This window comes from Typopeltis vanoorti, chromosome 19, assembly GCF_054136105.1.
Source record: "Typopeltis vanoorti isolate ZY-2024b chromosome 19, IOZ_Tvanoo_1.0, whole genome shotgun sequence".
NCBI lineage: Eukaryota > Metazoa > Arthropoda > Arachnida > Uropygi > Thelyphonidae > Typopeltis > Typopeltis vanoorti.
This window is the reverse complement of record NC_143567.1, coordinates 35,793,646-35,809,340: the sequence shown is the minus strand read 5'-3', so window position 1 is coordinate 35,809,340 and position 15,695 is coordinate 35,793,646. Positions and strand designations below refer to the sequence as shown.

Below are 15,695 nucleotides of genomic sequence, written 5' to 3'. Positions count from 1 at the left end.
ACTTAAAAACTCGGTGAGATCTCGCTGAGCAATAAATACAAAATGTTATATTCAGGCGATGACAATCAAGGAAAAGGAGCAGCTATAGTATTCAACACAAAATACGAGGCTAATCTTCTTGAATGGCAGTCAGTCTCAAGTAGAGTAATGTGGACAAATATGAGAATAAGGAACTCGACAATGAGAATTATTTGTGCCTCTGTCCCACAGAAGGTTCTACTAAGATAGAAGTGGAGGAATTTTTTGAGGCTTTAGAAAAAGCAACTGACACAATGAAAAAGGAAACGTTGGTCCTTGTTGGGGATCTAAATAGCAGAGTAGGAAATGATTGTCAGACATACAAAAATATTTTGGGAAAATTTGGAGAAAAGAGCAAAGCCAATAATAATGACAAATACCTGTTGCATTTCTGCTCAGGACATGGACTGGTTATTACTAACACCATGTTCCAACATAAAAATGTGCACAAATTCACATGGAGAGAAGAGGCAAGGAATAAGAAAAGTCTCAATGACTATGTTATTGTTTAAAGTGATGTTTTCTCCCTGGTGCAGGACACCAGGGTGTACAGAGGATTTGAAATTGGAAGTGATCACTATTTAGTCTTGAGCAGCATAAAACTGAATTTCATATTGAAAAGAATAACATGTAAGAAAGTTTTAAAGCGAATAAAATTTGAGCAGCTCTCAGATGTGAACTGTAGACTAAAATACACAAAGATTATTGAAGAAAAAATGAAAGAGTTTGAGAACAGGAATCAAATCTTGGAGATTAAGTGGCAAACTCTGAAAAAAACATTGATTGATTCTTTCAGAGAGGCATATGATGAGGTTGTATGTAAGGATAGAAAAATCAGAACTCCATGGTGAAGGAAAAGAAGAAAGCATATCAAAAGTGCCTGACAAATATGTAAGCTTGTTCTCTTAACGAATACAGAGACAAATGTAAGAAAGCTAAACACTGTATAAAGCTAAACAAAAGTCATGGGAAGACTTTGTTAAAACATTGAAAATAAATATCAAGAAGGTGGAAAGATATTCTGGAGGTTGTTCAAAAAAGAAAACGCTCAGAAATGGAGGAAAGAGTGTTGTAAAAGGAATTCGAGGTGAAATGAAAACTGAAGAAAAAGATTTCCTTGAAGCCTGGAGTAATTACTTCGAAAAACTGCTAAATGAAACAATCAGTGACAGCACATTGCTAAAAAATACTGACCAGGTATGTAATCAGGAATACATATCCACACTTGAAGTAGAAAAAGCGATTAAAAGCCTGAAATGTGGAAAGGCATCAGGAGTAGATATTCGACCAGAAATGCTGAAGTATGGAGGTATAAAAGTCTTACAGTGCTTGTACTGCAGAGTTCAGAAGGCCTGGACAGTGGGACAAATTCCAGATGAATGGAGTAGAGCTCTCATAGTACCCATATATAAAAAGGGAAATAAAACTGAATGTGAGAATTACAGAGGTATTTCTCTATTGAGCGTTCCTGGCAAGATTTAAACAAGTATACTTCAAAAATGGATGAGAAGAATTGTGAAAGAAAAGCTTGGTGAAGAACAAGTTGGATTCAGGCCAAAATAGAGACAGCCAGGGCCAGATTTTCACTTTATGACAGTTAGTTGATAATTCATGGGAATATAACAAGGATCTGTATTTAAGTTTTGAAGATCTGGAAAAGGCATATGACAAAGTGCTATGAGAGAAGCTATTCAAAACATTACAGTTGTATGGTGTCAATGGGGCATTATATCAAGCAATACTTACTTAGTCTTTATTTGAGTTGTAAGTTAGCAGTTAGAATTGAAGGAAGTACAAGAAGATGGTTTAATGTTAAATCTGGTGTCAGACGAGAATGTACATTTATCCCCTCTGTTATTCATTATCTATATGGATCACATTATGAAGGAAAGTGGTATTAAACACGATATCAGAATTGGAGATGTTAATCTCAGCTCTTTATTTTATGCGGACAATGTTATACTTCTAAATAAATCCACTACAAGTCTGCAACATAATCATCAAATTCTTGATATATACCTATACCCTCAAGGGGTGTACAGGATATGATAGTACTACATGAAAAATTAACATCATTACTAACTTCCTATCGTATCTACAATTTTCCTCCAAATCAGTCTGTTAAATGTCAAGACTGCAATATTATCAGGTTTTATATTTCTGTCTTCTAAGGCACTTTTTACTCTATCAATTCACCTATATCTTGGTCTTCCTCTGGGTCTTTTTCCTGCCATCCTGGCAGAGAATACTTTTTTGCTAATCTTTTCTCTCCCATTCTGCTCAAGTGACCATAACACCCAAGACTAGCTCTGATAATGCATTCTTGGATGCTGATAATATCAAGTTCTTTCCTAATATCCTCATTTTTAATATGATATTGCGATCTGTTCATACCACTAATCTTTCTCAGGACTCTCATATCTGTGGTCTCTAGTCTGTGATCAAGTATTTTAAATCTAACCCAGCTCTCACATCCATCAGTTAAAATAGATTGAAACACTTTCTTGTATACAGCTAATTGAGTGTTTTGGCTAATTTCTCTCTTATTTCATATAAATTTATTCAGTTGACTTCCAACCATACCAGCTTTGTCGATTCTGTTGTCTATTTCTATATTAAACTTACCATCTTCACTAAAAACCGTGCCTAAGTAGCTAAAATGTTGTACTTGTTCTATAAGTTCTCCATTCACAGTGCAATTGATATTTTCAATATTTCTGCCTATTTTCACTGTCTTTGTCTTTTTAATGCTTACCCTTCATACTATATCTATTACAACAGTTATTCAGTTTAGTCAGGGAATCTTGCAGACTTGTAGCAGATTTCTTTAGAAGTATAACATCATCCGCATACAGCAAAGGGCTGATATCAACACCTCCAATTTTGATATCAGGTTTAATACCACTTTCCTTCATAATGTGATCCATATAGGTAATGAATAAGAGAGAGGTTAATGTACATCCCTGTCTGACACCAGATTTAACATTAAACCATACTCCCTGTACTTCCTTCAATTCTAACTGCTGACTTACAATTCAAATAAAGACTTAGTATTGCTTGATATAATGCCACATTAAAAACATATAACTGTAGTTTTTGGAACAGTTTCTCTCTTGGCACCTTATCATATGCCTTTTCCAGATTTACAAAACTTAAATACAAATCTTTGTTATATTCCTATGATTTCTGAACCATCTGTCATAAAGTGAAAATCTGATCCTGACTGCCTCTATTTGCCCTGAATCCAGCTTGTTCTTCACCAAGCTTCTCTTTCACAATCCTTCTCAACTGTTTCTCAAGTATACTTGTATATATCTAAACAGGAACACTCAGTAATGAAATGCCTCAGTAATTTTCACATTCAGTTTTATTTCCCTTTTTATGTATGGGTACTATGAGAGCTCTACTCCAATCATCTAGAATTCATCCCTCTGTCCAGGCCTTCTGAACTATGCAGTGCAGCCACTGTATGACTTTTATACCTCCATACTTGAGCATTTCTGGTAGAATATCATCTGCTCCTGCTGCCTTTCCACATTTCAAGCGTTTGATGGCTTTATTTCTACTTCAAGTATGGATATGTATTTCTGACTGCATGCCTGGTCAGTGTTTTTTACCACTGTGTTGTCATCACTGCTTGTTTCGTTTAACAGTTATTCAAAGTAATTACTCAATACTTCAAGGATATCTTTTTCTCCTGTTTTCATGTCACCTTTATCATCTCCAATTCCTTTTACAGCACTCTTTCCTCCATTTCTGAGCTTCTTCAACAACCTAAAGAATATCTTGCCATCTTCTTGATATTTATTTTCCATGTTCTTGCCAAAGTCCTCCCATGACTTTTGTTTAGCCAGTTTTACACAGTATTTAACTTTCTTACATTTGTCTCTGTATTCTTTAAGAGCACAAGCTGACTTATTTGACAGGAACTTTTGATATGTTTCCTTCTTTTCCTTCACTGCCTCTTTAACTTCCTGAGTCCACCATGGAGTTCTGATTCTATCCTTGCATACAACCTCACCACATGCCTCTCTGGCTGAATCAATCAGTGTTTTCTTCAGGGCTTGCCACTGAATCTCCAAGGTTTGGTATGTGCTGTCAAACTCTTTCATTTATTCTTGAATAAGATTTGTGCATTTTAGTCTACAGTTCAGATCTGAGAGCTGGTCAACTTTTATTCTCTTTAAAACTTTCTTACGTGTTCTTCTTTTCAATATGAAACGCAATTTTATCCTGCTCAAGACTAAATAGTGATCACTTCCAATTTCAAATCCTCTGTACACTCTGGTGTCCTGCACCAGGGAGAAAACATCACTATCAACAATAACATAGTCAATGAGACTTTTCTTATTCCTAGCCTCTTCTCTCCATGTTTGTCACATTTTTATGTTGGAACATGGTGTTAGTAATTACCAGCCCATGTCCTGAGCAGAAATCCAATAGGTATCTGTCGTTATTATTAGCTTTGCTCAATTCTCCAAATTTTCCCAAAATATTTTTGTATGTCTGACAATCATTTCCTACTCTGCTATTTAGATCCCCAACAAGGACCAATTTTTCCTGTTTCATTGTGTTAGTTGCTTTCTCTAGAACCTCAAAAAATTCCTCCACTTCTACTTTAGTAGAACCTTCTGTGGGACCATAGGCACAAATAAGTCTCATTGTCCAATTCCCCATTCTGATATTTGCCCACATCACTCTACTTGAGACTGTCAGCCATTCAAGAAGATTAGCTTCACATTTAGTATTGAATACTATGGCTACTCCTTCTTTTCAGAAAGATCTCACCAGTTTTTGTCTTTTTTGTTTCAGTCGGCCCTATTATGTACATCTGGTACTTATCCAATTCCTCAGCTTTTCTTTGCCATTCAGGCTTCTTATGTTGATAGTACCGATCTTGAACTCTGGTGATGATGAGTTGGGGTAAGTTTTAGTTTTTGTTTCAGTAGAGTTTTCGCTGTTTTCCCTGGTTCCCTGATGAAAATATTAAATGTGGGGGGGCCCTTGTTTAACCGGGTGACGCCCCAGCCGGCATGAAATTGTGTCATGTTGTACCATTATTTGAAATTTTGGTTTAAGTTCATAATAATTTGGTTGGGTAAATCCCAAATTGCTAGCCCATCCTCTTCCGTTCAGTATCCAGGTAGATACCTAACTGGGTGCACCACAAGATGGTGAAGATTGGCATTAGGTCAGAAGCCCTGGTCGGTTCTCTGCAGACAATGAAAACAGGCAGAAGCATTGAAAATATCAAATGCACTGTGAATGGAAAACTTATAGAATAAGTAAAACATTTCAGCTACTTAAGGATGATTTTTAGTGAAGATGGTAAATTAAATATGGAAATAGACAAGAAAATCAACAAAGCTGGTATGGTAGGAAATGAAACTGAATAAATGTATATGGAATAAGAAAGAAATTAGCAAAACACTAAATTAGCTGTATACAAGACAATCAAACCAGTTTTAACTTATGGATCTGAGAGATGGGTTAGAAGTATAACACTTCACCAAAGACTAGAGACTGCAGAAATGAGAGTCCTGAGAAAGATTAGGGATGTGAACAGATGGCATCAATGGCAATATCATATTAAAAATGAGGATATTAGGAAAGAACTTGACGTTGTCAGCATCCAGGAATGTGTTAGCAGAGCTAATCTCAGGTGGTATGGTCACTTAAACAGAATGGGTGAGAAAAGATATAATCTTTAGCAAAACAAGTGTTCTCTGCCAGTTTCTTGCCAAACACCCATGTTGGCAAGAAAAAGACTCAGATATAGGTGGATTTATATGGTAAAATGGGTCTTAGAAAATAGGAATATAAGATCTGATAATACTGGAGTCTTGACAGGTAATAGATTGATTTGGAGGAAATTTATAGTTAGGAATTAATAATGATGTAAATTTTTCATGTAGTACTATCATATCCTGTAAGTATGAAGATCTTAATGATGATGATAAAAAAAGAGAATTATTTGTATTTTGTTTAAATAACTTAAGCATATACCCAAAGTCATAGCATAATGACTGTCAATATGATACAATTACTTCAAAAACTCCCTGACTGACAGAAGTTAACTTGTTGTCCTGTCTTTTCTTTTCTTTTATTAATTTCAAGAAACTAGTACTGTTGTACTGCCTTGATGGAGGAAAAAACTATTCCTCTGGTTGGTGTACTGTACTGTACTGCATGCCATTAGGGTATTAGTGAGTTTCACTTATGAAGAGCCCCACTTTATCCATGCCTTAATTCTGCATTCCACCACAGACGTTCTATCAGGTTGTGGTCAGGACTTTTACTGTTTGAATATTATTCTCTTCAAACACCCATGTTATGCTTCATTGATTGTGTGGAGCATATAACATGTTAGAAGGTGCAAGGGCCATAAATCATGATAAGCCAGTGAACCTCCATACCATGAGACAACTCTCACATTACACTGCTGAGACAACACTCAGATAAAATAATGGCTTAACAGATCCAGACTGGAAGAGTAAGTAATTTCACTTGTGGCTCCTCAGGACTAATTTCCCTTTCCTCAAAGAAACTGGTCCTGTTGTTGGCTCATGCCAGCAAACAATGCATAAAAACTGTTGATTACATATAGCTAAAAGGATTACACATTGCAGCTCTGGAAGGAAAAAAAAAAAAAAAAAACATGGGTGTGCAGTTTCTTTATATCCAGAAACTTTTGCATGAGGCTGTATGCACTTCCAAATACAAATTCTCTATTGGAAATGCGTAGGTTTGAACTGATCTCTGAGTCAAATCATCTTTATAGCATATAAAAATGATCATCTTAATAAACCACAAAATTGCACAGAGTTACATACATTTACCTACAATTAGAGGTAGAGGATATGGTAACTTTTGGCAACACACTATGTTTCAAGAGTATATAAATTATAACAAACTTACTTAAAGCTATTTGTTTTATTGGTCCACTGCCAAAAGCATACACAGCCATCATTCCCAGTTGATATAAGATAACTTGGATCACCTTTCGGGTATGGACAAAACTGAAAGTTTAAAAAACATGCTATTTAATCCATCAGTGAAAATTTTTAAACAGATATTTCTATAGCAGGAGAATAGATGTATGCATAATATATGTATAAAATCAAACAAACCTGAAGTGAGGTAACCATGCCTGTGTGACCAGCAAGAACTGCCACAGGTGACAAAGTCCTCAGACACCACACACGAATAATTTTATCACAACTTCCAGCTGCAAGTAATGTATTTTCAAAATTCACAGCCATATCTGTAATCTCTGCAGAATGGCCTCGTAATGTGGCTAAAAGACGACCATCAGAAGAACTCCAAATTTTGACTAGAAGATCATCAGCTCCCTGAAATTAAAAGCATAAAACTTATTTTGTGTAGAATTTATGATACCCTAAATAGTATGGAAAAATAATATTAATAATAAATTGATAACAGAATAAAAATAAATAAATACAATAATTATTTTTAATAATTCCATCCAATGAAGAAGATTAAAACAGAGCTATATATTAATGCTGAAAACAGAACAGAAATTCTCAAAAAATAGTACTGCCAATATTAAAACAATATACAGGTGTCCCTTGCTTAATGCGGCAAAATCAATTGCAGCAATCCCTTGATATACACAGCAAGAGTTTTGATTAACATGCCTTTATCCTGAGGAGCTCGCAGCTGATCTGACAGATACATGCAAAATGTTTAATATAAATATTCTTACACAATTCAGTGCATAGCTTGGAGGTCATGAGTAGCTGTGCATTCATATGTTAAGAGTGATATTCCGCACTGTTTTTTGCTGTCAGTTTGGTTTAATACATGTCATGTAAAGGTTTGTGATATTTGAACAGTAAACTGATCTGAGAGATACCACGACCTGCGATGTCAGTATAGTATGGTTTAGTTGTTGTTGTTTTTTTATTCTTTGTTCAATAATTTCTAGATTGTGCCTGAAAATAAATAAACCATCCTGTATTACTGAAATAGAGAGCCAAAGGCTTACTTATTTGATAAATTGGGATTGCTAAGAATTCTAATTTTATCATCATTTAACAGGAAAAGCCTTGTAGGGAATATGCTTGCTTCTAGGTATGTGCTGTATGCAACTGGTAAAATATAGATTACATTATTATAAAAAAAAAGATTGTGAATATCTCAAGGAAGGAATACGTACTTGATTGTATAATGCCAGTGATATTCATAAATTAATAATATTTTGTTAGAATTGAGAGTACAATGTATTGTAGTATGACTTGCATTAAGCTGCTGTGAACAAAAGTTCAAAGTGTGCAGGCACGCTAATGGAAAGAAAGGTTGCCCCCAGGCAGTCGCGCGTGCCCACGGCACGTGCACAGTGAGTGGTCAGAAAAAACAAACGATACGAAACTAGACCCACATGGGAGAAATTATACACGTTGGGTGAGCTACATGAGTCACGATGATTGCCGATAGGTGAGATGATATAAAAGGGTTAGGACCCCCCCCAAGAGGCTTTTTTTTCTTCTCTCTTGGCTGAGAGTCTCGGGTATTCTGGTGGTAGACAGTTGCACAGAGGAGCATCTCTGTCCAGGAGTGCTCGGAGGGGAGGAGAAGGATCAGCGAAGAGTTCTGTTAGGAATCCCGAGGGAGGTAATAAGAAATGCTGCTTACGAGCTGGAAGGATCACGCGCTCCTAATCGTACGATGAAAGAACATATCTCCGTTCGACTGACAGGCAATCCATGGAAAGGGCTCAGAATCTAAGCAACAGGCCTGACATAAACAGAATTGCCTTATGCCATTGTTCTATCTGGAGTGGGCTAGTTATGCTGGGATCGTGTGGACTTACCTTTGACCAGAGAAGTCCATGCCATAGCACCGGCTATATGAATCGGAAGGGGATCGATCAGAGAATGGCAGTCAGAAGTTGAAGGAACAAGTATGAAGAACTAGTGTGTACGGTAACGTTGAAAATTCTTTGTCTATATAATGTGTATAAGAAAATTTAGATGTTATGAATGAGATTAAGGGAAATTGAGGATTGCGGACTTTCATATAATTAAGACAGGACTGTAGCACTTTAATAGTAGAACGCATAGTGAGGTAACTCTTATACGGTTAAACTAATGTGTATGTTTTGGAAAGTATTAAGAAGGTTTAGTCTGAGTAATGTGATATGATATGAAGATTAATGTGAATATTGCAGTCAAGTTTTGTCAGTTTGTGAAATAACATATTGATGTTGTTTCTTGATGTCCTTACTTAATAAGGATACCTATAATTTTATCTGATTAACATTGAAGTTTTGGATTGAGTTTTTGTATTGTAAATTATATAAATGTGTCAAATAAACCTTTGCTATCTTTAATCCGAGTGTCTGAGTATTAGAATCTGATTCACCACTTGCAAATAGATACGAATCTAAGCGGCAGAAAATAGATTATGTTATGGGTCACGATTGCAAATCAGTAGTCATTATAGTACACCTTTGAGATCACTTCTTGAATAAGGCATGTTTAACTTAATCTAATAGCTTAGCTGGCACAGCATAAAAATATAAATATTGCTAATGTTTTAAGAGTAGTGAGATTTCAAAGACTTTGCCACGTTGGTTTTGGTTCTCGACCCTGAGGCAATTCCTTTGTGTTTTAGGGGTACCACGTGACTCCTTAGGAAGGACTAAGCGTATAGTACATATATTAATAGAATTTGAGAAAGTGGGACACAACAATACATCTCCTCTAGGAGATGTGCTTTACATTATGGAAAATACTAAGGAAAGTGATCTGGTGCTTACTCCACCTTTACTACGAGTTGCCATAAGGTTGCTTATGTTTGCATCCGCCGAAACTTTTAGTTTCTATTTATTTGGCACGAAACTCTTGTAGTTTCTATATCTGGCTATGAAATAATGTTGGATTCAATATCCACTTAATTTGTACCATCATGTATTATATCTGCAGTGTTTTTTTTTTTTTTTTTTTTATTGCTTGTTTGCTGAGGTCTGGAGAGTCATTTTACTTGTTATCGTAGAATTTATGCCGATAAAAAAAAAAAATTAAAACTGTTCAAACAACTCTTGATAACTTCTTTTATAAAAAAATTGCAGTAACTAATGTAGGTGCAAGTATTTATTAAGCATTCATTTACTTTGCATTCATTTTTTATCTTTCCTAAAAGAGTACCATATAAAACGAATTATTAATACAGTAATCAATCATGGACGATTACTGTATTAAATTTTTACCATTGATTATTAGATTTGATTAACACGATTTTGATATATGTGGTAACATCGAGGGATTAATTAACCGAGGGATACCTGTATATTATTTAGTTCAGTGTTTTCCAAAAAAGTCACAATTCAGTAGTAGAGTTGGTGTAAAATTTAAGTATTTCTTTCTTTCATATGAAGAAATCTTTATAAGAATATAAATAATAAAAAAATATAAAAGGTTGGAAAGCATTGATTTAGTTATACCTATTCAAATTACTAATTTGATACTACTTTCAACAGTGAAACCTAATACTTAAGCCTGACTTACTTGTTGACTTGAATCTCATGTTACCATCATTGCCATTGTATATATACTCTCAAGGGGCATAACAGATACGATCATAATCCAACTAACTACTTTGTGACTAATTACTATTGACAACTTTCTTCTAAATTAATCTATTCATCATCATCATCATATCAAATTCCTGATATATACCCTCAAGGGGTCTCTAATTTAATCATACATATGTATTCTTATCTGCTAGATATCATATACATCATAGATTTAATGGAAATGAAACACATCATATAGGAACAAAATTAATTTTTCATCCATGTCAGAGAATATGTACAAGCAGACAAGCAAGAACAAAAGAAACGAAATTAATCAGGTTTAGAAATTGAAGTCCTAAGTCCGCGCAATTAGCCTAGTGGCTATGCAGTTCACTACCATATGCCTGGGGAAGGAGTGTCCTAGGTTCGATTCCTGTCTACGATGTGAGGAGCTTAAGGATCTTTCTCAGCCATAGCCAAGTTAACTGGTCTTGGGCGTGGACAGCAGGGTTTTCCACCCCAGTTTATCTGGGGTTTTTCATCCCGCAAGCAGGCAAACCGGCCCCATAAACACACGCTGCTACAGTCAAAAAGTACCCCCCCAGCAGCAGGCTCGGTGACAGGTCGGTTGGGGGGTTGTACCAACAAAAAGTCACATCAAAATGTAACACGTGGACCCTGCATTGGAAGCGGGATAAACGGGTAGAGGAAGAGGAAGAAGAAATTGAAGTCCTAAGAAGAGCATGCCCTTGATGGTGCTAGTCAAGGGTAGGATGCCTTAAAATTAGAGTTTACCATTTCTTGCAGGATTTCACACATCCATATTCAGGTTGGATTGAAGAATATGTGAAGATTGTACACAAACTCTCTTGCATTCAAAACTTGATACAATGAAGTAATGGAGTGAGTGAGTATTTCAGCATTCTGTTAATTATGTTAGACATAGTCACTGGGTAAGAAGGTCTAGTGAATATGGGTGAGTTCAGATGTGAGGTATGTCTAGTGGAATAGGGATTATTGATCCTGTTAATAGTGATTTTGCAATAGCATATTGTTGTGTGTGAGGAGAAGGTAGTATTTGTACTAAACTATGTTTAGTGCAAATAGCATGTTCAGCAAGTCCAGACTGTTCAGGCTCCTGGTATTTAATATAAGACTTGTGTTCTTCTTGACAAATAAAAGCAGATCTTCCAGTTTGTCCAAAATAAGATAACACACAGGAGAAAGGAATCTGGTAGATGCCTGGAAAACCTAGAGGTGGCAGTATGTCCTTAGGAGAAATGAGAGAGGTGGAGATTTTTCTGATGGAACAAAAGGCAATAAAAATATTCAGTGGTTTTAAAACTTTTGTTATGCATTAAGAAATGAATTGCATATACTGGGATAGGAATGTGAGTTATTTCTTCTGTATTGGAAGAGGTAGGGATAGCATAACTGCTAACAGTTTTTTTTTTGTGAAAGAATCCTGAATTTAATATGACAGAAAAATGTCTATTACTTCAAGACTATTCAACTTATAGGTCCCTCACATCTGATCCTATGTGTAGTCAGCTAAACAGACTTAATTCACTTATCAATAATGTTTCTAATTGGGATAAGATCAAAAGAAACAGCTTAAAACCTTTGGTTGTCCACCCAGATTATACAGTCTTCCGAAAGTTCGTAAACCAGGCACTCCATTAAGACTACTTGTTGACTGTATAGGATGTCCTACTTATAAGATATCTAAATTCTTATCCAATTTACTTGCTGCTTCAACTATAAGAACTGCTACTTATATAAAAAACACGTTGGATTTTAAAAATAAAATTTATGATTTTCAGCTAGAGGCTTTGAATATCATGATTAGTTTAGATGTTGTATCCTTGTTTACTAACATTTCTTTATCAGACACCACTGAATTACTTCAAGAAGAATTTCCTTCAGATGTTGTTATACAATCTGGTTATGTTTCCTTTAAAAACAAATTATATCAATAAATTGAAGGAACAGTCATGGACAATCCTATTCTCTTATTACTGCCAACTTCTTCATGGAACACTCTGAACAACACATCTCTGATAACCTTTCACCTAGAGCTACACATGGCTACATATATGTGGATGATATTTTTGCAATTTGGAATGGCTCTTCCTCTGAGTTGCAGCAGTTCCTTTCCAAACTAATGCACTTCATCCCAAGATTCAATTCACCTTGAAAGAAGTAAATAACCAATCAGCCTTATTAAATTTTTAATTCTTCATCAGCCAGATGGAAGCCTACAATTTTCAGTTTATCGGAAGAAGACTCAAAACAGGCTGCTATATCTATGCTGAATCTCACCACCATCTTAGTCAAAAGGCTGGAACTATTAAGACATCGTGCTGATTCTTTATGTTCTTCAGATGAACTTTTACAGAAAGAATTACAACATATTAAATTCACCTTTTTATCAAATGGTTTCAAGGATTCTTTTATCAAAAAAAGTTTTTAACAGTTATAGTATGTCTACCTCTTCTAATACAGAAGAAATAACTAGCATTCCTATCCTGTATGTGCCAGGCATTTCGGAATGCATAGCAAAAGTTTTAAAACCATTTGATAAAAAGGTGAATTTAATATGTTGTAATTCTTTCTGTAAAAATTCATCTGAAGAATCCAAGTCTTGTTTACTGGAACAAGACAAGAGCCCTTCATAAAAATTGTTTCCTCATAGAATGTCTTTATAAAGAAATACGTGAAACTTTACTTCATTGTCCCAACTTAAACAAATCTGATGGTATATGTCTATCCCCTTTATGGGAGATGGTAATTTTATAAATCTGCTAATCTTATCTAACTTGATTTATGTATATGCATATATTTTTAAGTTAGAAAATTATTAACCATATTTACTTATCTTACATTAGCTACGTAGGTGATGCTTTTTAGGATTGTCTGTTATTGTTTAATTGCCATTCCATGATCCTGTACTGAAGATGCCTATGACACTGAGGTGAAAATTTTACAATGTTTTTGACATGAATTTTTACACTTCTTTTGATTATTAACTTTCATATAATATAATTTTTAAATAATAGCTTCACACATGAAGAGAAAACTAAATATAATTTATTAATCCTAATTTCACTCAATATATTATGAGCTTCTTTCAGGGAGAAGGCGGAAGGAACTGGTAACATTTAAGTTCAGAATATAACAATGAGTCATACAGCATGACTATGATATCTTGTGTCTCAGTCCCAGCTGCATAGTAGGAGGAAGCACTATTAGAGTTTCAGAGGTGTGGGAATAAATTTTTAATTAATTAATTTTAAAAAAAGTATAAACAATTAGCAGCAATAACTTCAATCTTATATATCTGTATACAGAAATGTAAAACGGTACCTGGAAAATGTATGAGTTGATTTAGCTGCTACAGCTACAGTCTCATTTCACTAAAATCCAATATGGCCAAGAATCCAACACAGCTGAATTTCAAAATTAAGGACCTTAAATTTGTACAATAGCTGTAGAATCACCCAAAGCACTGGATGTGGATTATACACAAGAAATGAGAAGCCTGTAAAGAACTCAATGAGTCTGTATAAATTATACACTTTTGTTAGCCATTTTCTTTTATAAGTACAAGCTGAAGTGCATAAAATTCTGCTGTATAATTCCTACAATAGAGTGGGAACTGATTAGAGTCAGGGAAAAAACAGCAATACAATTATCAGAGATCTCAGATCTTGAACCACCAGTATACATGGGAAGGAAATCTGATTATTCTGCTCTGTACACATTAAATAACTGCATGATCAAGTGAAATCTTAGGCTGGAGGAATGCAGTTATGTTTGGTGTGGGCAATGTTATCAAGATTCATGCCGAAAACTTGTATAATCTCTTTAACTCACATACCAAAAGGATGAATGGCAGTTTGGTTTGTGTTATTGTATCTTTTCTCTGCTTTGAGAGGTTCAAAACCAAAATACATAGGATGTATACATAGGATGCTCTGGAAGAGACCATTTTTGGGGCATAGTTAAGATACACTGTTTCCATCTGATTAACAGAGCAGGTTCATTCACTTTTAGTATTATTATTATTACGGGCAACTCCAGGGAGTCCTTAGACTCATCGAGGGAGTGCCTAAACATCATGTCCACACAACTATTCGACATTCTCACAGTATCTATCATACCTTGCCTCGAACTCATTCACTGTCATAGCACCCACAACAGACTCTGGCAGCTTATTCCACTCATTTACCACTCTAAAAGTAAAGAACCCAGCTCTAACACCTTTGCTAACCACACTCCTGCCCAGTTTCCATAGGTGTCCCCTACTTCTCCCACCACCAGTCCTGATCTCAAAAATATCCTCTGAATTAATCCTATAGAAACCCTTCAGCAATTTGAATGTCTCAATCATATCTCCCCCTTTTCTGCCTATCAACCAATTTCTGCAACCCACAAATCTTCAACCTGTTCTCATAAGGTTCATTCCATAGACCTGCTATCATCTTGGTCACTCGCCTCTGGATCCTCTCTACCCCCTCCTCATCAAGAAGAAACCTGGGTGACCAAATCTGGGCACAGTAGTCGAGATGAGGTCTTATCAAGGCTCAGTACAGAGGAACAATAACTTGCTTGTCTCTGCTCGTCAAAGTATTTTTCAGCAACCAAGTGATTTGGTGAGCTGATTTAGCCACTTTTGCAATATGTCCCCTAAACTTCATCTCCCTATCCACCAACACTCCCAAGCCCCTTTATATAAAGACTGTGAATGGGCAATGTGCAAAAAGCACTAGTAGCTATCCATAATCCTTGATATTGGATCCTGCTTCCCTCTCAGACTTGGAAGACTCAATTGCACAAAAGATTTTTTAATAAAAACAGCAATGAGACCCTCTGAGATCTAGGTTAAAGAGGTCACTTCAAATGCTATATCTCCAGGCTGTGTCAAACTTTTTCCACATCAAAGAACAGTGAAACCAGATGTTCTCATTTCAGGAATGCATCTCTTATACATGTTTCTAATCTCACCGAATGGTCCAATGTCTACAAAAGCCCCATTGTGTGTTGAAGAGAAGAATGTTCCTTTCTAAATACCAGAGAAGAGTGGCATTTTCAGTTTTCTCCATCATCTTACAAAGACATCTGGTCAGGACAATTAGTT

General features: G+C 35.5%; 1 protein-coding gene across 1 annotated transcript in view; it reads right to left on the bottom strand.

Annotated features, from left to right (window-relative positions):
* The window catches only part of BRWD3 (bromodomain and WD repeat-containing protein), a 451,316-nt gene that overhangs the window by 317,480 nt on the left and 118,141 nt on the right, over positions 1-15,695 (bottom strand). The window contains 2 exon segments of the mRNA XM_090409588.1: positions 6,937-7,037; positions 7,149-7,370. Of these exon segments, the coding sequence (XP_090265714.1) occupies positions 6,937-7,037; positions 7,149-7,370 (323 nt within the window).